The 26,296-nt window shown below is 41.8% G+C and overlaps 4 protein-coding genes across 4 annotated transcripts; 3 read left to right on the top strand and 1 right to left on the bottom strand.

Moving 5' to 3' along the window:
- The first annotated feature begins 1,285 nt into the window (after positions 1 to 1,285).
- LOC139338807 (uncharacterized) lies at positions 1,286 to 3,515 on the top strand. The gene is made up of 5 exons (XM_070974079.1): positions 1,286 to 1,349; positions 1,968 to 2,063; positions 3,068 to 3,096; positions 3,190 to 3,265; positions 3,373 to 3,515. The coding sequence occupies exons 2-5, from the start codon at positions 1,970 to 1,972 to the stop codon at positions 3,513 to 3,515; spliced, it is 342 nt and encodes a 113-aa protein (XP_070830180.1). The 5' UTR covers positions 1,286 to 1,349; positions 1,968 to 1,969.
- A 1,246-nt stretch (positions 3,516 to 4,761) lies between these two features.
- sf3a2 (splicing factor 3a, subunit 2) lies at positions 4,762 to 7,668 on the bottom strand. Its single transcript, XM_070975154.1, has 8 exons — positions 7,621 to 7,668; positions 6,583 to 6,874; positions 6,454 to 6,500; positions 6,177 to 6,286; positions 6,013 to 6,062; positions 5,584 to 5,724; positions 5,433 to 5,501; positions 4,762 to 5,333 (listed from the first exon to the last, which is right to left on the bottom strand). Exons 2-8 carry the CDS (start codon positions 6,778 to 6,780, stop codon positions 5,058 to 5,060), a joined length of 891 nt encoding a protein of 296 aa, XP_070831255.1. The 5' UTR covers positions 6,781 to 6,874; positions 7,621 to 7,668; the 3' UTR covers positions 4,762 to 5,057.
- Positions 7,669 to 8,406: 738 nt separating this feature from the next.
- Positions 8,407 to 12,470, top strand: plekhj1 (pleckstrin homology domain containing, family J member 1). The gene is made up of 6 exons (XM_070975084.1): positions 8,407 to 8,781; positions 8,970 to 9,037; positions 9,190 to 9,256; positions 9,432 to 9,522; positions 10,380 to 10,443; positions 11,273 to 12,470. Exons 1-6 carry the CDS (start codon positions 8,688 to 8,690, stop codon positions 11,363 to 11,365), a joined length of 477 nt encoding a protein of 158 aa, XP_070831185.1. The 5' UTR covers positions 8,407 to 8,687; the 3' UTR covers positions 11,366 to 12,470.
- Positions 12,471 to 13,159: 689 nt separating this feature from the next.
- On the top strand, positions 13,160 to 21,162 carry LOC139339333 (fizzy-related protein homolog). Its single transcript, XM_070974894.1, has 14 exons — positions 13,160 to 13,325; positions 14,684 to 14,757; positions 15,482 to 15,610; positions 15,816 to 15,879; positions 16,690 to 16,820; positions 16,912 to 16,997; positions 17,092 to 17,275; positions 17,423 to 17,488; positions 17,772 to 17,874; positions 18,030 to 18,214; positions 18,338 to 18,571; positions 18,929 to 19,033; positions 19,471 to 19,563; positions 19,687 to 21,162. The coding sequence occupies exons 2-14, from the start codon at positions 14,689 to 14,691 to the stop codon at positions 19,726 to 19,728; spliced, it is 1,491 nt and encodes a 496-aa protein (XP_070830995.1). The 5' UTR covers positions 13,160 to 13,325; positions 14,684 to 14,688; the 3' UTR covers positions 19,729 to 21,162.
- The last annotated feature ends 5,134 nt before the right edge of the window (positions 21,163 to 26,296 follow it).

Below are 26,296 nucleotides of genomic sequence, written 5' to 3'. Positions count from 1 at the left end.
TGGTGGACCCCCAAACGTCACCATCCGTAAATCCATATTACTAGCATGGCTAAATGATTCTAATTAGATATTGGTAATGTCTTGTATAGTTAGTGTCTGTGGTGATTTATAAGTCACATGAATGATTGATGGACTATATATATAAAGAGCCTGGATTCAGCCACATACAGCGGATACAGGCATGCTTTCATTTTGAGAAAAACCACCACGCTGGCAGAGGTTGGCTGTGTCAGGTTTTGTACATTATCCCATGTGATGCAGCTCTGGGTACCATCTGAGACCCCAGCCCGCTCTTGTTTAGTATACCCACGGCAAGGGTTACAGAGCTTAAGTCCAATTCAAAGTGATTACTGATGGGTATAGCAATGTGTGATTCAGCTAGAATTGGGCAGAGTCCCAGCAAAGGTATGAGTCATCAACATTGCCACAAGCCTGTTTACCAACACTTCCTCTCCTCTCCCACATAAAGGTGGCCTGCAACCACCTCACCCTGATATAACCCAATCATCTTTACATCTGTTTACACTGCTTCTTGTTAGCGGCCTCCATCTCATATAAAGAGGGTGAATGCGCCTGACAGCTTCACCACACACACACACACACACACACACACACACACACACACACACACACGCACAATCATAATATCCACTTGCCTCATTCATTTGACAAGATTGCACAAGAAAGATGCACTAAAGCAACATTAAGAATATAATCTGATAAGACCAACATGGTCATGTGTGTCCAAAGTGTTTGATGTAAAGGCTGCGGCTGTCAGTCACTTCATGAAAAGGAAATGTGTGAGTCCTTCTGTTAATCTGCTTGACAGCCAGTTTGCCTGATAGACTACAGACTTCAAAGCAGCCAGAAAATGAATCTTCCAAGTTCAGTGGCGCTCTCTGCTGGTGAAATACAAAAGTGTCCATACAATGTTCAGATAAAGAGAGTTTTTTTCTATTTTTTTGTTGCTTTTTTTTTTTTTTTTTTTACAATTTTTATTCATTGCTGTTCTAGTTGCTGAAAATCGGTGGAATTGATGAACTGCAACTGCCTTGATACCAAATAAGAGAAAACTTTAGTAGCATTGTTTTCCAAAACTTGATAACCCAAGCCTCCTTCCCCTTTGAGTCCTCTCTTGGGTCAGTACAGCGCATGTTAATGTCAGCCCTGCCTCAGTCAACGCCTCTGACTGACAGTCCATTCTTTTTGTTTTTTTTATCCTCTGACACCTGTGCTTGGCTGTCAGACAGCTCAGAGTGTGACTGTGCTGCCATCTTTGCAGAGGAACAACAGGCAGTGTGACAAAGGTTCTCACAACGCTGCCCGTAGGACCCCAAATGTCGAGGCAGGTAGGTCAAGTCCTTATTTCAATCAGTGTCAAAGGTTAGGCTTTATCACTGGAGAGGCTCATCAGGGGTACAGTGGTAACATCAGCCCTTTTCTTTTTGTGTGTTTATGTGCAGTGTGTATCCGTCTGTCTCTCCGGTGGCATTGCTTTATCTATTTATAGGGCTGTGAGGACATTAGCTCAATGTCTGTGAAGAAATGTCATGTAAGACATAAGGGCCTCACAGCATTCATCTGTAAATGTGAAGGTCAGGAAACTGCCTCAGTTTTATTCATAAACTGGAGATGTCGACCTTTTTGTGCAGCCAAAATGAAACACTGATGAGACAGTGGAAATAAATTTTCAGAAAGGAAAGAATGACTGTGTTGGCTTTGTAATCCATTGAATCCTCTTGTTTTTGGAAGGTAACAGCTGGCAAGAAAAGCATTTCTAAAAATATCAATGATATATCAGCTGAACTGGCCTCTGACTACAGCCAGGTTCATATGCAAAGCTTTGTGTAGTATCTAAATCCACTAAATCATTTTTAAACAAACTCAGTTTTGAGCCGCTTCCATCTCCTTCCACCTCTCTCTCTCTCTCTCTCTCTCTCTCTCTCTCTCTCTCTCTCTCTGGGAAGGGATGGAAGAAAGCTATGAGACATTTGAAGAGGAGTTAGGGCCACCGAGAGCAGATCCTCCTCCACAGAAGCCTGTTCGACAGATCCGCAGACCAGGTGGTGACACACAATCACACACACACACAGAATCTGTAATGCCTGCACATAAAAGCTGTCACCCATTGTACATATATTGTACAACTCTATAAATACTTGGGAGCAGCAGCACAGGGAGCTACTGAAATATGACTCCTGGTCAAAGGCAACACAGTGATAATGCCCCTCTGCCGTGCTGAATGGATGGTGGGTTTAATAAGTCTCCATCTGTCCACACACACACAACGCTCCTTGTGAGACAGAGTCGAGTCTAAAAAGACCATGAGGGAAATGTATTTTTATTTGCCAGCTCTTTAGTTCAGACCGAAATAAATTTATACAACCTTTCAGAATCTCCAAAGGATGAATCCTGTTGACCTGACACTTCATCAAGTACCACCATAAGGTTGACATCTGTGGTTTTGAGTGAAATATCTCAACAACTAAAGGATGAATTACTGTGAAATTTGGTACAAACATTCATTTACTCCTCAGGAAGAGTTCTGATAGCTTGATAATCATGTGACTTTTAATCTTACACCATTATCAGGTCAAAAGTTTTTGCCCAATATTTCAATTGTCTTTATGACACAGTACCTACATACCCTATGTTATTAGCATTCCCATTAGCCTCAGATGTGCTTTGTGTTTAGTGGCAATTGGCAAATGTTAGCATGCTAACACACTAAGGAGAGATAGTGAACATGATAACCAATATGTTAGCATTGCCATTAGGAGTATGTTGGTGGGCTGATGGAAGCATTTAGCTCAACAGATTCGCTAACATGTCTATCAACATCTGTCATGTCTGTCTGCAATATTCCTTTGGCACAGTGGATGTGTGTTTTCTGCAAATGAGAGGTTAATAAAATGAAGCATATGTTCACCAATAATAACGTATGAGCATGCATCAAATTAATGTGGATGATTAAATTCCAGATTGAGGGCAAGGTTGGTTGGGCTGCAAGTTGTTGTTTATGGTTTATGATATCACCCTTCAGTAAGTCTCCATCTGTCTGTTTCAGAAATGTACCCTACAAGGAGAGTCAGAGAGGTTTGTTGGAAAACAACCAACGTGACCAAGTTTTCACTGTGTTCACATCTCTAATGTAGCCTGTCTTCTAAACTACATGTCGTTCTCCAATAGGAAATGGCTCCAGTTCCACAGCAACCGAGAGCAGAACCTCAGAATTTACCCAGGGAACCCAGCTCCTCTAGAACAAGTGAGTCATTCCCATCTGTCTCCTCAACCCTCGTCAGCTTTGAATGTTTAATTATGTTGCTGGGTTACAGTAAAAGCTTCCCCTCCTCTTTCCTGCATCTCTTTCAGCATCCTTGCGCAAAGCCCTGTCCATCCAAAACCTGAGCCAGATAGAAACACCATGGGAGAACGTCACTCTCAATCGTTGTCTGTTTGTGGCCATCACCATCCTGGTGCTCACCTCAGGCCTTCAGAGGCTTCATGGCAAGTAAACTAGCAAGCGAAAGTAGGGCTGCTGTTAGAAAATGACATGCCTGCGGTGGCTGAGTGGTCTCTTTTCCAAACACAGAAACTCTGCGTGGTCAGGAGACAGTTGAGGAGGAGGAAGAATTTGCACTGACGGCGAGACGGACAGGCACATTACGACATAGAGGACAACCTCCAGAGGTAAAGAGGCCTTGTGATTGGTTCATTTTTACTGTTTTGTCATCCACTTCTAAGATAAAAAGCTGTACACGCAGCACAGTTTGTACTGTGTCAACTACTTCACATCTTCTCTCCTCCTCTAGCCCGAGACAAGTCTATGGGATGTCATGTTCTGGTGGCTGCCAGACCTTGACGATGAAGAGGACGAGGAGGACGATGATGACGAAGAACTCAAAAGGGGAAAGTCAAAGAGAGGAACACCAGCACGAACATCAAGAGGTTTCAGAAACAAGCCGCTGCCAGACAAAAAACTCATGAAACGAAGAGAGGGGAAATTAAAGGACAGGAGAACCAAGAGGAGCAGGGATGAAGAGATCAAAGACAAGAAAGAAAGAGATAAAACGGAGGAGCCAGAAGAAGCAGATGATAATGAAATTGAGGATGAAGGAAATGATGAGGCAATGCCCAAGAGGAACAAAAAGTTGGAGGAACAGAAAAAGAAGAAAAAGACTCCAAAGGGATGAGTTGATTCTTTCTGCTGTGGCAGACATCAATTCATTTCCTAAAGTTTTCTCCATAATTGATCTGATAACATTTACTAAAATGTTGCAACGTTGACTTCAATAATAGATTTTCTCTGTCAAATCTCGACCAGAGGTTCAAAAATAATGTGTGCTTCCACTTAAATGACTGGACCCAATCAGTGTCAGTGTGTTACAGCCTCTGGCCGCTTTGCAAGGCTGATAATAGTGTAATGGAGCTTTAAGTTGTCTGTAAAGATGTCAGTGAATTCATTGTCCTGACTGCTTTATTCTCATTTGATTCTCTTCACTGTTGAAAAACCGACAGCATCTTTAATAAACTACTCATTAATCGTGCCAACTCAGTTAACTGTGACAGTATGCAGCTAGCATATGAGCAAAGAAGGGAAACTGAAGAAAGACATTATGGGTTATGAGCAGTTTGACCCACTTAGTAACTCCCCAGTAAATTCAAGCTTTTATCCTGATCTGCAACCTCGAGCTATATATGAAACATCAGTAAATCTTTCTGTGTGCAATGTCTTTGTAAAAATACACTTTGTGATGCAAATGTTTTTCTCCACAGAATTTAATTACAAAAACAGTCTCTTAAAAGATGAGCCATTGTTACAGCTCCACAGAAACTAAGCATTTATACAAAACAGTGTGGTCACGTGGGCTGCCCTACACATTTTTAGAAACCAAACAAATGCATAAAAATGGACTAAATGCGCACTTAAAACGCCATTTTTAGAAATAATTAAACTGAATGTATCTGCAGTATCTAAAGGGATGGACACTTGAGAGCACCAAGGCAGCATGACTGCACACCGTGAAAGAAAGCAATCATGACACACTGGCCGAGGATCAGTTATTAGATATTGTAAGGCCCTCCGGAGGAGGCGGCCTCATTGGCATAGGGGGCATGGGCATCTGAGGGGGCATATGGGGGGCACCTGGGGCCCCGGGAGGCAGAGGGGGGACGGGCATCCCACCTGGCGGGGGAGGTGGCATAGACTCATTTGCTGGGCGCGGGCCAACGCCACTCATGAGAGGAGGGGGGCGCTTCACACCTGCAGGAGGTGGTGGCCCGCTGGACTGGGGAACAGCTTTCTCCATTTTGAAGTGGAACTGAAGGAAGAACTGTGAAGAAAAATGACATAAAAGACGTTTGTTTCCTGCTCTCTCATCAAAAGCCCATGCTGACTTTGTGGAAACAAATGCTGACCAGCTCGTCAGTACCTGTTTAGTTTCTCTGTTCCAGTGGGTCCAGAAGCGGTTTTCTGCTTTGTCAATTTCTCTACTGGGGACCTAATAGAGCAAAGAGGATGACGCTATGTCAGCGCAAGAAGAAAAACATCAAGAGCACAATAGGAGTGCACCCCCCCCTCACCTTAAAGGCAATAGTCTCATATGGTTCAGCAGCCAAAAGCAGGTACTGCCAGCGACGATCAGGGGGCTCGATGCGCTGTTCATAAGCAGACATGAAACGATGCCTGGGTCCAATTCCTTCAGCGATCTCTGGATAGTCAATCTGATGAATGGAGAAAAGAAAAACACCTACTTTATTGATTTGTCTTTGACAGTCAGATCTCTACACCTAAAAGAAATGTTTCGTCATTCATGCTGTTTCAGGTGTCAGTGATGCGACAAAACGACAATCAAAAGCCAAACAAAATTCATAATTTGAGCAAACTGAATCACTTAATAGCATCTCTCTTAAGTGGAGCTTTCATGTTAATTTGCTTTGTTCCCAAAACAACGAATCAAATCAAACCGACCCAACAAGTTTTACATAAGAATTCCAAACATACACACTCACCTGGAAAAGTAAGGACTGCTGTCCGGTCTCTGGGTCCCTCTGTTTGGTTACTGTAAGAAAAGAGAAAGACATAGGCCACACATTAAAATACATTTGCAGTGAAACCACTATAAGGGTAAGTTAAATAAGCACTAAACTGTTACACAACTACACAGCCAGCTTACCTTTGTATCCTGGTCGACCAATTTTGACAAACTTCTTGACCTCAACTTTAACTTTTGCCGGAGCTGGCTGAGCAGGAGCTTCTTTTGCCTCTTTGGCTGCTCTCCGCGCTCTGAAACAAACAAAATATGTAGTTTTTTAAGTGCTAGTCAACACACTGGGTTGTTACTCTCTTAATTCACAGCAATCAAGTGAACGTGTGGTTTGACAATGCAGCAACAGAATTTCCATGTGTTATAGGCATGGGGTACGGGGTATAAACAAAAGATGTGGACTTACAAGTTGGTCTGATGTTTCTTTCCTTGTGTATGAGCCAAGTAGCTGCCCTGTAATACAGAGGACAGCCGTTTGTAATTTTTCCAAGATCTTCAAACACCAAGCTCAGATAATCATTTTGTGCCTCCTCACCTCATTGTTATGAAGTGTCAAGCAAAGTTTGCACTCGTATGATCCTAAATGGTTCTTCATAAAGTAGGGGTCTTTGTTGATGTCAATGGTCTCCAGGGCCAGCTGACGTAACCGCTCTCTTCGATCACGGTTACTCTCAGAGGCAGATGCCACCCCACCACTCCCCGTCTTTCCTCCAGCTCGATGCTGGAAATCCATCTTTGCAGGGTGATGAGCTCAATCACACAGAGACCCACACCTGTTTGTCTGGTCACCACTGGGCAGGTACTCAAGGTAGATCCTTCCTGATTATCTTAGGAAAAATAAAGCACACATTGCTGCCAAGGAAGTAACACAGAATGACTTTTACTGTTACTATCCTATGAGCTCCTGGATTGTGGCCCAACACAGTACCATGTGAGTGTGTGTGGTGAACACATTATCATTTACGAATAAACACTAAAAGACCACTGACTGACTCTCTATTTGCTGCATTGATAAATTATTTTTGTGTTCGATACCAACTATGGTATGACTGTAAGTTAATGAGTTATGTGTAAGTATACCGCTCACATTTCTGTAACTAGTCTGGGTGGACTTTATGTGTTTTAAAAACAGTCCTGCTCGGACCCCTCTTGACTGAGGTTCTTTATGCTAACCTGCCGCACGAGCGATCGGTCTAATTATCTTGATGTTGCCAAGAAAGTAACATCACTTATTTAGCCAAACATTTCTTAATGACTTGAAATAACTTAATTTATCACAGTTAAGATTGGAGTGTAATCACGCTACAATTCAAATGTATTCTGCTGAGTGATTTCTAGCTGGCTGCAGTACGTTAGCATAACGTAAGGCTAGCTAGCAACTGAATACATTATGACAATGCTAATGCTAAGCTAATTTTGTTACCAGCTAGTACTTGATACATTTTAACATATCCGAATGATCGAACGACAACTAAAACGTAACAAAATCAATACGCATTATATTGAACTGGTTAGTTACATGAGAAAACGATAGCTATACATGACGAGATCACAGAAACACCAAAACACTCACCGACTCCACAAAGTTACGATCATGCCGCTATAGAGTTGTAGTGCGCATACCCAGGTGACTTCTCTGGCGGTTGGCAAACAGCTTCCGGTGCGTTATCGCCACCTCCTGGACTGGAGGGAGCACGGACTGGCTTTGTGAACAAAGCTATGATGGACAACAAAGAGAAATAAGCTATTTTATTTAGAAACCTTTGTCATACAAAAACATTTCATGATTCGATCTTAACAAATATGAGTTAATTTGGGAGGGTTTATTTTGATGAGTTGCAGTTTTGATCACTTTGAATTTTGTACTATTGGTTGGACAAAACAAACCATTGTGAAGCTGTTACTTCGAGCTTTGCGTTATTTTGATGCCATGTCTCACAATCAATTAGTCGATGAATGGAGAAAAGAATCAGAATGAGATAATCATGGTTGTTATCTTATCCTCAACCAACGGTAAAATGCTGCTCACACGTTCGTTGCAAGTTGAGGCAGGAATAATAATAATTTAATTTTATGTGAATAATAGCCCGGAGACATTTTTCTGCACTGCATACTTTTAATACAGTACATTGATACTGGTATACCTCTGCTTAGATAACAATATTAAATTGTAACAGATTTACATTTATGTTTTTTTTTCTCTCTTTTCTATTTCTTTTTTAAGTGTTACTATACTAGTTTGTTTTTTGTTTTTGTTTTTTCTAACAAGGATCTGAACACTTCATCTTCCATTGGGCTGCATCATGAAAGTATGTCCGGTTTAAAAAGCACTGTTCGCCTAGTTTGACCCTGCCCGATTACCGTACTATCACCAGCGAGGAGTATCACTGCGCTGACAGCGAACGTGTGTCCGGAGTGAGGCGTGAAGGAGAAGTCCGGCACCGCTGAACCGCAGAAATGACCAAAAACACTCCGTTACACTTCGAGAACATCAGACATCGAGACAGCGACGTGTAGTCGACGGCAGAGACCCAACTGTGACTACTTCTCACCACTGTTATCTCAGTCTGCTATTATGTTTTCGCTCGTGGGAATGGCTCAGCCCAGAACAAGCCGTGTTTGACTGCGTCAGTGACTGCGATGCGTTTCAACGAGAAGGAGCTGGTCTCCCTCAGCCGCCAGCCCTCAGAGAAAGCGGCTGAACTGGGGATGCGAGGACCCAAGAAAGGAGACGGTAATACGGTCTTATTACATACCGACTCTTCTCACACCTACTTCCGTTTCATGTTGTCCGGGCAGCAGCTAAGTGTTCGAATCAGCTGTTAACAGAGTCAGCTCGCGTCATACACCAGCTGTGTTGGTAACTGTAACTGTACTGTCTGCTGTGGAGTTTCATTTTTCTTCCCTTTTGATATCGTACAGTTGTAAAGAAGAGGCTCGTGAAACTCGTCGTGAACTTCCTGTTTTATTTCCGGACTGATGAGGAGGAGGTCAGTTGAGTTATCATTTGAACACCTGTCCATACCTTTGTTGTCACAGTGTGTATTCACTGTGTTACCTGTGCAGCATGATAAAGTGAAACGATTTCCTGTAAAGGGCAGCAACGTGTTGAGTCAAAATTAAGTCTTGATTTATTTGTCAGCCGATTGGAGCTTTGCTGCTGGAGCAGTGTCGGGTGGAGAGGGAGGACAGCCAGACCTTCTCTATCGGTGAGCTGCAGTGTCCCCAGAGCTACATTTCACATTGATAGGCTGCCCTCTCTCACTCGCTGTATAGTCTCACAGCGTAAATATGTCAAAGTCCATCATTTATGGCTTTAAATGACAGTTACTGTTTGTGCTTTTGCATCATATATTTCTGGTTAATTCTATGTTTCCTTTGTAGCATTTCTGGATGAAGCAGAGAGGAAGTATCTGTTTGAGTGCGACACTGAAGAGCAGTGTGGGGAGTGGATAGACGCCATAATCAAGGCCAGGTAGGACTGAATCTTTTCCATTTTGTAACAGACACCAAGATCATGTACATGTTTTTTTTGGTGATCTGGAAGAAACTAACATTTCAACAGAAAGGCAATTGATTGCATTTTTGATAATCAATCATTTCAGTCAATTATAAAGTAAATAAAAGTCAGCACCTAACAGTGAATAATATTTTTTGCATTAAAACTTCCATACATGTTGCATAGTCTTTCATTAATCTAAAACAAAAAAAAAAAACAAATGGCAGAATGTCCGTATTGTTCCAACGTAATTACAAAACTATGTTCATATAAATGAAGATTATTACAAGACTGAAGGACTGTCCTCTACCACTGAATATGGTCACATATCTGCATTCATCAACGCTGTTCTGGCATTTTTTGTGGCTGTGGTAGGTCTTACTGTGCTGTGAGATGTTAATTGAACAACTCGCACCTCAGCGTGTTTTAGCATCCAGTAACAGACTCACGTGGGTGAAACAGTCACACATGAATGATGTAGCTGTTTCCAGGGACACAATGTTAACATTGTGACTTGTGTTGAACAGTTCCCATTTGAGCCATCACTGCTTGACCTTGTCCTGTGTTACAGTTTACTGGGAAAACAAATGCTGTCAAACAGGAAATGATGATTATGAGCTCAGTTTTCTGCAAATGCCCAGATACTCTGTATTAAGACAGTGTGAGACTAATAAAGCTGCAGTGATTTGGTTTATCGGAGCTATGTACTGAACCAAAAATGGTTTATCATGAATATGTTACAAGCCTAGTTGCAGCCCCAGTCTTTGCTGTATTTGTTTGAAAATTTTCTTCCCCTCATATGTCAAATTAATCTGTCATCTCATGTCTTGCAGTTACGAGTTCATGAGGAAGAACCTGATATTCTATCGAACTGAAATCCACAGGCTCACTGGCAAGGTGAGACCCTCAGATCAGCATGTCCGTACACTAAATGCCACAGATGGTGCTTCTATCAAACATACTGGGAAGTGCAAAGTGAATTTGTGCTGTGCATCATCAACATCTACAAATCTATCATCTGATGGAGAGGAACATTTAGAATAGTCGAATGATCCACAGACCTCAAATAATCGTTCTCAATGAAAGCTGTTCATTTTGAGGTTATTGATTGCAGTTTATGGATGCTGTGAGAACCACCAGTTGATTCAAAGGATATTGCCTGCCTATAGGCAGCCATTGACTACATATTTAAGACGTTTTACAGGGTACTCTTTTCAACATGTGTCACATGGAAACGTCAGCTGCAGACAGACTTCTCTGCTGACTCACACAGTTTAACCATTAGCTAGCTAATCTTACTCTCTTAAATCTGCTAGCAAGAGTCATCATTTAAGCTGAAGCCTGTTTTTGTCTGGCAAGGAATCGCAGTGTTTAGAAGAGACTGTGACCGTTGGAAAACTTTCACTGTTATCACTGTAACTCCATGTGTGCAGTGTGTGACTTTGAAGGCGTAGCAGTAATAACTAAAGAGTGCAGGTGGTATGAAAGGGTCAGTTAAATTCCTCTTACCCACACTGTGTTTTAGAGGAGGTAGAAGTTTCAAAGATCTTGAAACCTCACAAAATCAAGCCCAAATTATTTCTCGACTGGGGTCAAATATACTTTTGTGTTTGTGTGATTTTGATAAGCTGACCGTTTAATAGTTTGATTCTGCTTCAGTAACAGGGAATTTGCACATTGAGCTGTTGTTTTCTTTCAGTTTCACTTTGTTGCTCTCTCTCTGCAGGACCCCTTGGAGCAGTATGGTATATCCGATGAAACTCGCTTCCAGGTCAGCAATGGCCTGCAACTTATGCCTAGAGATACCTCCTCCCTGTAGACCAGCGTCCTGTTTCCAGATGTACTGTATTTTCATTGTAGTTCACCCCGCCATTCCAACTTTCGCTCCTCGCTGGTTTGAAAACGATGGCAATACCATGAGCACACAAGCTTTTTAGAATGTATTTAATGTAGCGCCGGGCTTCCAGGCAGGTTCTCATGCAGATGTTATAACAGGGTATCTGAAGCCATGCAAAGTGATGTCTGATTATTTCTTTAATGTCATTCTCAGTCATTGCAGGTAACATCAGGCTTCTACACTGTCTTATTATCGGTTTAGGGGATTTTAACATGCCATTTTCTGTATCGTTTTCAGACTCTGTCCTGTTTAGTTGGTTGTCTGTATAAAGCACGTTTTGTACCGTTTTCTACTAGACATACTGTGTTTTTAGACAATGTGACTTTTAGAGCCTCTCATTGTACTTTGTGCTGTAGAGCTGCGGCTGTGACTTTCTTTCAGGACTATTAGTAATATGAATATGACTTTGTGTAACAGGAATCAGTCCAAGACACATGAACATTTGGTGGAAACCAGTGTTTGAAGAGGCTCATGATAGCCACATATCCAATTCAGAAAACTCTCACCTGCATTTACTGGCCTGATTTGAACAGCATGAGCCCTTTGATCTGCTGAGTTGAGCCACCCATTTTAATCCATTTTTGCTTACATGACAGTAAAGGTGTATTCATCATCTAGCCTATTTAGATTATTTAGTTTTAAAAACTATACTTTTGCACATTACTGGGTGTTGTTTTTTTTATTAGAATTTCAATAATGAACTTGAACCTACTGTACCTTTTCTGTGGCACTTTCAATGAGATTTCTTTAGGTAAGCTATTGGACCATGTTAGGATTCCAGGCTCTTGACATGCTTTTCTTTTTGAAATATCACACCAACTTCTAATGGTGAGGTGAAATTTTGCTGTCAACATCTCACTATGTGGCATTGCTGTGTCCTGCACACTGATAAAATGTTTATTTCAGCAGTCAATGGTCTATACCTACAAACGGGCTATGACTTCATTTTAAACTTTTGCACAAGGAATGTGTTTAGTCTGTTTTTACTTCATGATCGATTTTATTTGTTTCACTGCATCTTTTTTTTTTTTCTAATAAAGCCATTTGAGAGATACTGTAAATTCTGTTAACTAAAATGAAATGTCTTTACACCAAAATATTATATTGTAAAGTTGTGTATTTAATCATGTCAGGCCAGTAATACTTTTCAATGGCTGGCAATGATGCTGCCACTTTGCCAGATTGATTACCCTCACTGTCAACAATATCTCTGCATCATCTAGTTTATCTTGAAATATGTATCTTTAATCTCTCAATTTCCTGCAAATCTGGGAATTTGCCCATTGTCCCACTGCATAAGAATGGTGACAAAATGATCCAACCACATCTGCAAATTTCCAAACTGTCATATTTAGCTGAAGTCCTTAAGTTAATATTCAGCTCAAATCATTCCTCTCATGAAATTCGGTGTTAAAGCCACACAAACCAGCAACATCCAGCATTCAGTACATAACTTCCTTATTAACCCATAACGAGATGATTAATTATTAACAGTGATTAATTAGTAACTAGCTGTCACATGTTTGTTTTGTTAAGCTTCTCAGATCTCTTTCTCTGTCACTGCGCCGCCTCAGCCTCGCTGGCCTGTTGATGCTTCAGTGAACAGACTTCTGAAGATGTGGGAGGAAGTCAACTGATAGGCACTGTGACTGTGACACGTTTCCTTAGCAACGCAAAATGTGTGATTCAAAAGCAGTGACGTCACGTTTTACCCGTGATACTTAGCGAAGCCAAATTGAACGCTCGGCAAAAGAAAACATTTGTGTTCTACATGCTCTGTTTTTAAGAGTAAAACGCATAAAACAACACATTTCAACTGGAACCGATACTGCTGAGAAAAACAATTCAACGGCGCGCAACAGGAAGCGTTTATCGGGGCACGGTAAGTGTTATTATAGAGGAGATTGTGAACAAACAATGTTGCTAATGCATTAGCCACACAGCTAGCGTATCTTACGTTAGGTCAGCCAGCTGAGCTAGTATTAGCATTAGCATACCTGTGAATGATGGGTGGTCAATGACTTACTTGGCTTTTGATGTTTAACGTTTTGGTATTACGATTACAGATCAGCAACAATCACCACAACGGGTTTATTTATTTATTCATTTATTTTGTTTCTCTAAAGTTGCCCGCAAATACCTACAGTTAGGATGGTTTTAGAATTGCAAGTGTTCACAAAGATAAATGAAGTGTTGTTGGCAGAAGACAGCCCACTATGCGGACTATGCTCACTGTATTTAATGTCATTGTCGTTTACGAACAGATTTGCCCCAAATGAGCTAGTCTGGGATTTAAACTAAAGCTCTAGACCTATTTGTTAGTGTTGTCTTTATAACTTGCTAGGTAACGCTAATCGTATCGATGGAGTCTTCTTGCCATAAATTGTAATAGACGTTTTGTTGCCTCGCTAATTTAGCAGCACAAAGCGATTGCGATTTCTCCAAAGATTATTTCAAGCAATGCTTCCTGAAGGTGACTGTTAAGTTGGTAACCCAGTTAAATATTTATTTTGCCTAATAACAAATGTGATACATGTCGATATCGGGGGACGTCTCCTGATCAGTGTGCCCTTGTCCCATGAGTTTCACACACGGCTTATCAATTAGCCTTGAGGAGTGATTGAATTTAGCTAAGTGCAATACAGAACACCAGAGTATTGCTGAAACAATTTGTCTGTTAATCAAGTAATTGATCTACAGAAAACCAGTAGCAATGCTTTGATAATCCGTTCAGTTTTTAAGTAGTTTATCAAGCAGAATGTTAAGCATGTGCAGGTTACAGCTTTTCTCTGCTTTATATTGTTAAAGGTTGAATATCTTAGAGTTTTGGACTGCTGGTTGGACAAAATAAGCAGTTTGAAGACATCACCATGGGCACTGGAAGCTGTGATGGGTGCTTTTTCTCAGGTTCATTACATTTTATGACTGAACAACTAGCATATAAATTGACCTAAGATCTATTTGCAGTGCTTCACAGCTGTCTTATATGCTAGTTTTCTTATCAGGAGTTTACGAGCTAAATAGGCTTAGCTGTCAGTAGTGTACAGCTGTTTGTTAATTGCAGACATATATATTTTGCCACTTTACTGGTAGACATCTGCCATCTTTTCAAACCCGTTACTGGAAAGTCAGACAAAATTAGCAGAAGTAAGCAAGCCATAATCATGGCAGTCCCAGTGTCTGTTATTTAAGTGTGGTGTGATTTTATGATTGTGTTGACCAGTGTCATCCTGCTTTCAGGCATCATGGACCAGGACTATGAATGCAGGCTGCTCAGGCAGATCAATATACAAAATGAGAATGCAAGCCCCATAGTAAGTAAACAATACACACATTTTTTTTGCATTGTGTGCCAGTCCTAATACATACAGGAGCTGTATTTCCTCTTAAACCAATATTTGCTACGACCCCGAATCCAATAAAGTTGTTTACCTGTGGAATGTTCCAAACAGGTGTTTTTGGAGCGTTCCACAACTTTCTCAGTCTTTTGTTGCTCCTGTCCCAACTTATTTGAAACGTGTTCCTGCATCAAACTCAGAAGAAGCAGATATTTACAAAAATCAATGAATCTGATGAGTAAAACCTTTAATACCTTGTCTTTGTACTGTTTTCAATAGAGTATGTGTCAGAAAGGATTATCAAAATATCATTACAGTGTATTGTCTTACATTGTTGACTATAATGACTGTCATGATCATAGCACGATTATCTCTGAGCCCCTCCCAAAGAGGACTCAGCAAGGACTTAAGATGGGCGGAGAGGGTGTTACTCTCAATGTGTTGGAAGAATTAGCGGTTTAACGGGCCAGTCGCTTTCCTTTGACGGCGTCACTAGTGTTGAGTGGTAACAAGACCTCACCGGCCAAATGACTGGGTTTTGTGAATGTGGCCTTCTGTTGTTAGCACCTCAAACAAATGCACCATCTGCCTCCTAAATTATCTTCCTGTTTTGTTATCAAGTTTTCAAATGACTGTCCAAGGCCTGTGTGTGTTTGGCCTCTCATCACGAAAGTGCTCTCTCCTCTCCTCCCTTGTGTAGAAAGCTGTAGGAGCAGTGCGAGCTCTGACACCCACCAGCTCCCCCCTGTCCTCCCCTAGCAAGCACGGCGATCGCTTCATTCCCTCCCGGGCCGGAGCCAACTGGAGTGTCAACTTCCACCGCATCAATGTGAGTCTGCTACCACACACCCAGGACTTTGCTGTCTTTCCTGTCAAAAGAACAGTGCCATCAAGATCAAAGCGTTGATTATGGCTTATAGGGGAACATATTATTTATTAGCGTTTTCCTTTAATTTGTCTGTCAATACTTGCACATAACAAGTTGAAAGATTTGGTTGAGAAGGATGATTTATTTATTTCATTATCTGGCACAGGAAATTGAAAAGTCGCACAATCAAAACAGGAAAACCAAAGATGGCACAACTGACAGCAACAAAGGTAATCAGTCCACTTTTGTACAGAGAGCCTGGAGGTGGGACGAATGAATATTGCAATACAGTGTTTTGTAATATGTACATTGACATTTAACGTCATACAGTACTAATGAGGTGGTCGTGTTTGACCAACAGTCCAAAACCCAGAGATGATCAGCTGATGGTCCTATATGACACACAAACATGTAAAATCTATTACCTGTTCTCTAAGTTTGATATTTCAGCTTGAAAAATGACAATTATCAAAATAGTTGCTGATTCATTTATTCTTTTGTTGAACAACTAATTGATTATACAACTAACCATTGCTGCTGTAGCTCATGTTATTGATACTCTGGCACCAATACCATGAACTGACATATTTCACTATTTTAGGTGTGTATTTTAAGCTTGAGATTCATAGTTACTCTGCTTTGTAAAATATTGTGTATCACAGAATCACCTGTATTATGAGACATTAGTTATCATGATAGACATGTATCACAAGTTACCCTGTGATCATCAGCACCACAGACAGATGTTCTTCTCTGTTGTCGCTGTAGATTTCGTGTGAGTTTCATCTGCTTTTAGGCTCGCTTTCCACAGTTATCTGTCTGTTCCGGTCAAACTGGATAATTTGACCTTCTCTTGTTTACTAAGCTTTGGCAGGCTTATGGAAACTGGAGATAAGGACTAAACAAAGCTGAGTGAAAAAGTCTCCCTGATCTTTAACGATGTGAGAGATAGGAGAAATTGCAGAGGGGCCACAGTGTTTGAATTTAATCATTTTGATAGCCTCGTTTGATTTCCTCTCTGTCTCTTCTTCTGCCTTTAGCGGACGGCCTGGCTTACTCGGCTCTGCTGAAGAACGAGCTGCTGGGAGCCGGCATCGAGAAAGTCCAGGACCCCCAGTCAGAAGACCGTCGTCTGCAGCCATCCACTCCTGCCAAGAGGAGCCTTTTTAGCGTAAAAACAGTTAACATGGCCAAAACTTTGAACGTAATACTTGAATGGGGAGTTTTCCCTGCATCTATAATGGTCTGCTTGTGTTTTGTAGTATTCTGTCAGTGCTAAGAGGGCTCTGCCAGAAGAGGATGGGAACACAGTCTCTCCGTATTCTCTTTCACCTGTCAGTAGCAACAGGTAATATGTTCTCCTTGTCATTCCTCAAACGTTTTCAACTCGTTTTGGAAGAATTAGCATTGTTTTGCTCATGAAATCGTGTTGTGCATTGCAGCCAGAAACTGTTGCGGTCACCACGGAAACCTACACGTAAAATATCCAAAATTCCTTTCAAAGTTCTGGATGCTCCAGAGCTTCAGGATGACTTCTACCTCAACTTAGTGGACTGGTCCTCTCTGAATGTGCTCAGTGTTGGACTTGGTACCTGCGTATACCTGTGGAGTGCCTGCACCAGCCAGGTGTGTGTGTGAACTGTTAATTGAGTGCAATGAGGTGTCCAGCAGAGGTCCTCACTGTAGTTAAAAATAGTCTAAGCCTGTGTATGTGTTTCTCTCTCAAATGTTGTTTCTGTTAACCCATATTATTTTTCCTCTTCATGTTTGTAGGTGACACGTCTATGTGACCTCTCTGTAGAAGGAGATTCTGTAACGTCAGTGGGCTGGTCAGAGAGGGTGGGTTTCTCTCTCACCTACTATCATCTTTTCAATTGCTGTCAAGTTACATGAAAAAAAACATCCAGCATCACCTAAGTAGAACCTGCTTACCAAAACTCTATTCACATATTTACTCTTTTCATTCAGATTAATTGACAGTTACTCAGTTTGACCTGAGATCCATCGTGGAAAAGGGCTGTTACTTGACATTAGTGAAGATGCAAACGAGCTTTGGTGCACAGGCTCTGTTTCAACTTGTAAAAATGTCTTTTCTTTTTTTTTTTTGTCTGTCTGTTCTTAGGGTAACCTGGTAGCGGTGGGGACTCATAAAGGCTATGTACAGATCTGGGATGCAGCAGCAGGGAAGAAGCTCTCAGTATTAGAAGGACACACAGCCAGAGTGGGTGAGTTGAGAGGCTGGGGAGATGGAGGCGGAGACGGTTACAGGAGTCAAATATTACACACTTCATTCATCTTCACACAGTTGTTTAGCAACATTTCTCATTCTTGGTCGGTGAATCACCCTCCCTTCAATCTGCCTTTCATCTTCTGCTGCCAGGTGCGTTGGCATGGAACGCTGACCAGCTGTCGTCTGGGAGTCGTGATAGGGTGATCCTGCAGCGCGACATCAGAGCCCCGCCTCTCCAGTCAGAGCGCCGTCTCCAAGGACACAGACAGGAAGTCTGTGGGCTCAAGTGGAGCACGGACCATCAGCTGCTAGCCTCGGGTGGAAACGACAACAAGGTATAAAGACAGAGCCTCACGTGTTTGTCTGAGAGCCACGCATTAGTTTACACACAGGTTTCGTAAAACATCACAAATTCTTTCTCTACCTCCTCTCCCTTCATTTCATCCTGCTGCCTGTAGCTACTTGTGTGGAACCACTCGAGCGTCCTCCCGGTGCAGCAGTACACAGAGCACTTGGCTGCCGTGAAGGCCATCGCCTGGTCCCCCCATCAGCACGGCCTGCTGGCCTCTGGAGGCGGCACCGCCGACCGCTGCATCCGCTTCTGGAACACGCTGACCGGCCAACCCTTACAGTGCACCGACACCGGCTCTCAGGTCTGCAACCTGGCCTGGTCCAAGCACACAAACGAACTGGTGAGTCGCCTGAAGGTTTTGATCGGGACCGCTAGATGACATGTTTCTGCTTTTAAATGCAGATCTTAGACAAAATCATTTCATAGTTAGGTTACTGTTTGCTCACTGACACTACCATAATGACACCTGGATGTGTTGCCCATGTAAATTACTCAATTTCACTGTTGTTGGAAGGTGTATTGTTTCAGTTCTGATCACTGTTTAACCCTGCTTCCAATAAGCTAAGCTAGGCTAAACACATCCCTCTGTACGCGAAGCAGAGAGATGGAATTGCCATTGATTTTGTTTGATAGTATTCAGGCACATGTCTCAAGTCTGAGATAAATGTGTATTGAATATTGTATTTGTGTTCTGCAGGTCAGCACACATGGTTATTCTCAGAACCAGATTCTGGTTTGGAAGTATCCGTCTCTCACTCAAGTGGCCAAACTAACCGGACATTCCTACAGAGTACTCTACCTGGTCAGTATAGACTGTGTGTTTTTATGTTGTGACTGTGTGCAGGCAGTTGACCCAGTAATCCCAAGGTTACACCAGCAAACTCAAACTGAAGTAGAAACAAGGTGCTAAAACATTGCTGGAAAAACAAACAAATAATAATATGTGTGCTTTTAGTATTAGAAGTATTTTGATTCCTCATTCCTATTTATATGCCCAGATTAATAAAATGTAATGAGCTCTGAACCCATTACAATTTCACATGTTTTTGCCAAAGTGCTGCTCAGCAGAGCAAATTATTCAGCAGCCATGATCACCTCCTGCTCTCTGCGAGTGCAAGTGACAGCAGAGCCACCCACACTGGAAGGGAACTAAAACAAAAAAAAACGCCTGCATACGTCTGATTACATACTGTTATCATATTCTACATACGCAGTGTATAACAGTGATTTTACGTGCAGGCCATGTCCCCTGATGGAGAGGCCATTGTGACAGGAGCTGGAGATGAAACACTTCGCTTCTGGAACGTCTTTAGCAAGATGAGATCCACTAAGGTTTTACATCTCTTCATTTCTCACTTTACATCTCAGATCCTGTGCTTTGCTCAGTGTCTTCCACTTGTCGCCTTCACTTATCTGTCACTTATCTATCCACCCCCCCCCCCCCCCGTTTTTCAGGAATCCGTGTCCGTGCTGAACCTCTTCACCAGGATCCGGTAGTAAGCACAGTTCTGTACTACGAGGGAACATAGCCGGGAAGGGAATTTGTCTTTGCATGTGTCACGCTGTAACCAGGCCCCTTCTTTGAGTATTCACCTCAGTAGTCTGTAGAGGGCCCCCTCAACTGCCCTTAGTTATTTAGCCAAGTTGTAGCTGGAGGTGTGAGGGGGCTGGAGGGGTGTCGTGGGCAGAGGAGACGCATACACACATGCATATGTGCGTACAGTATTCCACTTCCTCCTGAATGACGGAGCCGCTGCCTCCTCCTACAGACCAGTGATCTCTGATGACAACGAGAATTTTGTTTACAGACTGACTTGTGCTTACCTGCCAAATATTGAGTTTGTCATTGTGATTGTCTATTTATTTTATTTCATTTTTTTAAAACATATTTTTAACATATATGCTTGCTCGTGTGTTTGGCTGGTAGATTTCCTTTCATGTGTGTAACTGCAGGCGTTGGTCGTATCTGTGGAGTATGTTTGGCTTTGTTCGGTGTTGCAAAGAAAAGAGGAGCGCATCTTTTTTGTATTTTACGGAGAGAAAATAATGTTTCATGTACACTGATAACACATAACATAATTCATTGCCATTTCAAGAGCTGTTAATGGTTATCAAGGATTGGACAGATGATTTCCTTTTTTTTTTAAATCTGCCACTAAATTCATTTTAGTCTAATGATATATTAAACAGTATTGGTACATTGTTTTATAATCTGTCAAGACAAATCTTGTGGTGGCATACGGCACATTTTAATAAACACCCAGACACTGTAGGTTAGAATAGCTGCTTACAAAAGTAATTCACATGGAAATTAGAAGATTTAATGCGACTTGTGTTGAAGCTTGTTTCTCTACTTAAATGGAAAGGCAGGCAAGGAGAGCTAAAATGAAAACACTTTGGTTTATCAGTGTAGTTTGTAACAGCAACTGAAGCACAGAGGAAAAAACATTTGGGATTAAATGAGAGTGAAACGCTGTTCTGTGCACAGCTTCTGCTTTGCGCCGTGTCTGCTAAGATATTCAAGCTTGAGGCATTTGTCTTTTGCTACTTCAGACTGTTTCTGTTTCGAGCAGACAAGTTATTGTAATTTTTTTTTTTCATTAAAAAAATCTGATTTCATATCTTCTAAACATTTTCTGCCATTTTTTCCGCTGTTTGAATGTTCGAATTAAGAGGCACAACACATTGAAATGAATGCTATTTATTTGTGTTGTGCACAAAAGTTCTTGTACAGCAATGGCATGTCTGTTTGCTCATGTTATCTGAGGGAAGCTGGTGGGCAGTTTCACTGCTAAACTCTAGGAAAATTTCTTTTAATGCCACTTAAAAATCAAGACAAAGCTGCCAACTTGAATCACAGCAAGAATGTTACAACGAAAAATATTTCTGTACTGAGAGATAATCAACAATTAAACGATCATATCTTGTACCATTTGTTGTTGCTGTTTTATTGATCAATAACTTGAGAGCACGTGTCATAAAATCAGTCCGCCGCTGTGAAGTGAAAGAGATAGTATTGTGATATCGCTCTCGAGCCCGCACAGTTATTCTATAAGTGACTGTAATATTAATGACAATGAGCTAAAGTCTGATATATCTTATTCCTCGGCGCTATAACGCTCCAAATCCATTAAAATGACATGAATGAGCCGCATTGCTCCACTGGGTGACGTTCCTTCAATACCAGGAACACAGACGCTATTTCAGTTCTGCTCAACTTCTGCTACTATACAATCAATACAGGAGCACAAAACGTTTGCTAAAAATGGCAGAACCCTGCTTTTTAAGGAAATGATTTGGCTATTTTCAGAAAGAATTGAAAGATTAAAAGAAAGATTAAAGATTAGCATCTTTGGTAGGCTTGCTGGATCTGGTAAAGAACGCGGGAAGAGCTTCATATTTATTAATTATTCTCTCTGGTAAAACACGGCGTTTAAAGCAGCGGTGTGGAAGTCAGTCATGTATATCAGCTTCTTGTGTTCTCTCTCAATATTAAGGTGATAAAAACAACATTAAGCGTCCTGTCGGGCCACTGTGAGACCCTAGAGCAGCTTCAGTGCTTCTTAATTACACATTTGGAAAAGTGTTTGAACTGGTGTTTAGTTGGGTTGATACATATTGAACATAGTAATCTGTATTCATTAGGTTGTCTATACCTTCTTTTATTTGTCATTTTTTTTCCTTTGTCATCTGTCCCAATGCTTTTCAGTACTTGTGGCTTCCCATGCTGTCCTAACTCACAGTGAACACCAGAGGGCGCACTCCTATGAGCGTCTCAAAATTCAATGCCACACTGCTGCTACCACACCCATACAATCAACCTTAACCATGTTACCTTGAAGGTGAGAGTCAGATCTAACACTCACCAGAACAATATCCTGCCAATTATGCTGACTTGTCGTTGTAACAGACTCTGAGGAAGGTTAAACATTCAGCTAACACTGTATCTGGTTTCAGTTTATCCTCCGTTCACGAATCACATTTGACAGAACGAGATCTTTGAACGGCCAGAAAACACCCCGTGGCCACACCTTGCTCCCTGGAGGGCTGCAAATTTTCATCATATTACCAGTCCAGCCCACACATGCATACTTTTGACCCAGAGCATGAAAAATAATGAATGTTTACCACCTCCCAAAGCTCCCACACCTCTGCTTGTGCCCTGCGGCCTATACAAACTCGCTCTCACACATTTAAACAGCAAAAGGATTTTTATCAGCATAAACAGCGGCTAAAGGGGATGAACACATGAAGGAAAAGGGGATCTTAAATGATTCTGCTCCTGTGGTTTTACTATAATTTACAGATAGAAATCAGAAAATGGCTAATATTGAACACATATTGTTGGAATTTGACTAGTACTGCGCTGAAAGTAATAAGAAACACTGCTACTAATTTAGTGACTTTTTTGTGTGTGATGAAGATCAGGTACTGTAGGCCTATGTGACTCAGCTTCCATCAGCGCCAGAGAGCCCGAGTCTTTCTCCCCATTCACACTCCATTATAATGTCATCTAAATACCATGCATATAGTCCATTATAGTGATCAGATAAATCATGTGAATGGAAGACATTCAACACAGTCTTCCAGCTCATCTGTGTCTCTCGGTGGGCAGATGTTAACATTAAGCCCTGAAAGCTGAGGGGAGAGTGGAGGGGGACTGCTAATATGCGTAATCCTACCTCCTGATGTTTCTATCAAGAGGCGCAGAGTCTGATGTTCATTATACAACTAAAGCCTCACAACACAGCGAGCAGGATCTTCCCCCAGGTTCCTCCCTAAGCCTGACTCTCGAGTTGCATTGATAACCGGCCGGCAGGGATATCAAAGGAACAAGGCTTTTGTGACAACTAATAGCTGCAGCCAGCCAGGCTTCTTTTTGGTCATTTTGTCATAGGGAACAGAACACAGAGAGGGTCACTCGTGCCTGATATACAAAAAGACACTAGTCACCCACCCCAGCAGCAGCTTTGCATTCAATGGAGGGGGGGTGGGTGTGTTTTTCCACAGCCTGTAAACTGGGACGAGCTGCTGAGACACGAGATGTTATGATTTAAATAATGTACTGAATTAAAAAAAAAAAAAAGGATAAATGAGCAACATAAAGATTCAGTCCTGGATGGTTGTTTTGAGGCTTTTGAAGATTTTGCTAAAATGTCACCCATGTGCCTTGAAAGCAGCAGGACATGTCCTTGCCATGCTGTCCTTGTTATTTAGTGTCTTTTAGTGTCTAGTGTCTGCTCTAAAACGCTGTCCCTAATTTGAGCCCTGCTGTGATGACTGCTCAAATTAACTGATATAAGCGATAAAAGCGGATTCCAGTTTTGGTCCTGAACAAATAAAAATGCTCAGTGCGGCTCTGCACCTTCTTTTCTCTGCATGTCACTACAAACCAAATACGGGCAACACAATCTGAACACATCACAGAGGGATTTGTTGACTTGTGAAGACAATTTGAGCATCATTTTTGAATTTTAGAAACAAAGTGAAAACAGCTGGAATCTAACATAAGACTTGAATGAATTATGAACAGTAAGGTGTTTCTGTGGGAATGCTTCCTCACAGACTGCTTTCATAAGGCAGATGCCACCTAAGTGTCCAGTTGCTGACGAAGCTTTTTAATATACAGGCTTACTGACAGTTATTCTAATTATAAATTTGGATTTAATTTACAAGGAGGTATAATCCAATCCAACATAGACCAACAGTCAAATGCTCAAATTTCCTTTCTTAGGGTTTGCTTTGTAAAGAAACACACATCTGAGGGGTTGTTGTTTCTCTTTGGTTCAGACAGGATGAGTGAAGAGCACGCAGAGTCACGAGGAAAGGAAAAGGAGCACAGGCAGCTCTGCTCATTGTGATAATGCTGCCCAGTATTACATCTTTTACTGGAACAAAAAAATCTGACAATATGAATCCACAAATATCAAACTCTCAGCTTTTCGATGGACAATAATCTCACATTTAAATCAATCTCTTGTGCTATGCCGGCCTACAACTGCTGCTAAACTGTCAGGAGGTCAAAAACAATGAGTAGCAGTATAATTTGACTATTATGTCGTTTGAAGAAGCACTAATGCTGAAATGACTTATGATTATTATCTCCCAGCCCACTTAGATTTGGGAACATCAGCATCATCTAACAGCCATCCCCTGCTGAAATTTACACCATTCAGCTACGGAAAACCAGCAGGACTCCTCAGGACTCCCCTCCCCATGAAAAACATCCTTTTTTAGCTCATCCCTTCTTTTAAAAGACTTATATCCACAAGACACTGTCATGGTAAGTATACAATGATAGGGTTGTATTGTTGACAACATCTCCATGGGGGTGCTTGTTTCTTTTACTCTTTATACTCTATACTATGGTCATTTTTCCAACTTGTTTATATCCAGCGTGATTACTGCATGTGATGTTTTTATGTTGTTTTGTTTCTAAATTTTAAACCTAATCTTAAAGAAAATTTATGTTTGGCTTAAGGTTAGGGCTCAGTAGTGTTATGTCTAAGGCAAGTCTGCAAGGAATGAATGAAAGCCTATGTAATGTCCCCAAAAATGATGTGTGTGTGTGTGTGTGTGTGTGTGTGTGTGTGTGTGTGCGTGCGTGCGTGCGTGCGTGCGTGCGTGTGTGTGTGTGTGTGTGTGTGTGTGTGTGTGTGTGTGTGTGCAGGTATTTATCACGTTGTGGGGACAAATATCATTTCAGGGTGCAGACTGAGGATAGAGTTACGGGTTAGGTAAGGTTAGGTTAGGTACAGGGTTAGGAAGAGACAAATAGTGGTTAGGGTTAGGGTAAGGCTCCAGGAAATGAATGTAAGTCTATGTAATGTCCCCACAAGTGATAAAACACAACTTGTGTGTGTGTGTGTGTGTGTGTGTGTGTGTGTGTGTGTGTGTGTGTGTGTGTGTGTGTGTGTGTGTGTGTGTGTGTGTGTGTGTGGATAAGTGAAAGAGAGAGAGGATAAGTGAAATTGTATTCAGCCCAGTTGTGGGCTATTCCAAAGCAATTAATTTTACCATTTTGCAATTTCCACAGCCCTTAGGTATATAACATTCCCTACTAGTTGTTTCCATTACCAATTAATTGGATGCGTAATCTTGATCTCACAGTTCAGGTTTAATTCCATTACATCTGAGCTCGTCGCCACAGTCAGGCAGCGGTGCTCAGGTGAAGTCTTCTGCGCCCTCTCTCACACACATGATTGCAATGTTGTTGTTGTGTGAGGTGGTTCCTCGATCAGATTAAAATTACGCGCGGACACGAGGTTAGAAAAACGACCTTCAGCAACCAAGTTCTCCTTAACTAGTGGTGTTTTCCATCGGTAGACATCATCGGCCTCCATATGCTTTATCCTTACGCATCCTTAACCTTCATATAACGTAATTTGGCTGCTGGTTTGGGCCGCACCCTTAACAAGGTCTGGAAAAAAAAAATCACGTCAATTGGCCTCCTGCGCGCAGTCGTCACTCCACATCGTCCCGCCTCCCCCTTGTCTCCTCCGGAGCAGCAGACGTATATAAACACGCTGATCCATCTTTCCTCCAGCCTACCCAGTAACATCATGATAAGCGTTATGTGGAGCTCGGATGGGATGGCGCACAGGCTCCGATCGTGGCTGATTTCGAGAGAAAAACCCAGCAGTGAAAGAGACGCAGCCTCGGCTCCTCATCCACCACACGCTGCGCGATATTATGTCGGCGTCACCTGTTGTTCCCGTCGACACACGGTAAGTCCAGCACTTGCAGCTCCTGAACGCAGCGTTAGGCTCTTTATTTGCGATGTATTCATATGTTTGCAATGTTGCACGCTCCACAGAAAGCTGCCTTTCCCCTTTCCCCTTTTTATTTTTATTTTCGTACTTCAGGGTTGTAAAACAAATAGGATGAAGAAGAAAAAAAAAAGAAAAAGAAAAGAAAGAAAGAAAATCCTTCGAGCCATATAAAAGGAAAATAGCTGTTCAAATCCCGACTGCGTCTTACGATGAATTAAATGACAAACGCCTCTCCTGCTCCTCCTGCCTCGCCTGGGGGGAAAATGTTTATCATGTCGTCGTGTTGCCGTGAT

This window comes from Chaetodon trifascialis, chromosome 11 (genome assembly GCF_039877785.1).
Source record: "Chaetodon trifascialis isolate fChaTrf1 chromosome 11, fChaTrf1.hap1, whole genome shotgun sequence".
Classification (NCBI taxonomy): domain Eukaryota; kingdom Metazoa; phylum Chordata; class Actinopteri; order Chaetodontiformes; family Chaetodontidae; genus Chaetodon; species Chaetodon trifascialis.
Note: the sequence above shows the minus strand (reverse complement) of the source record. Positions and strands in the feature narration are given on the sequence as shown.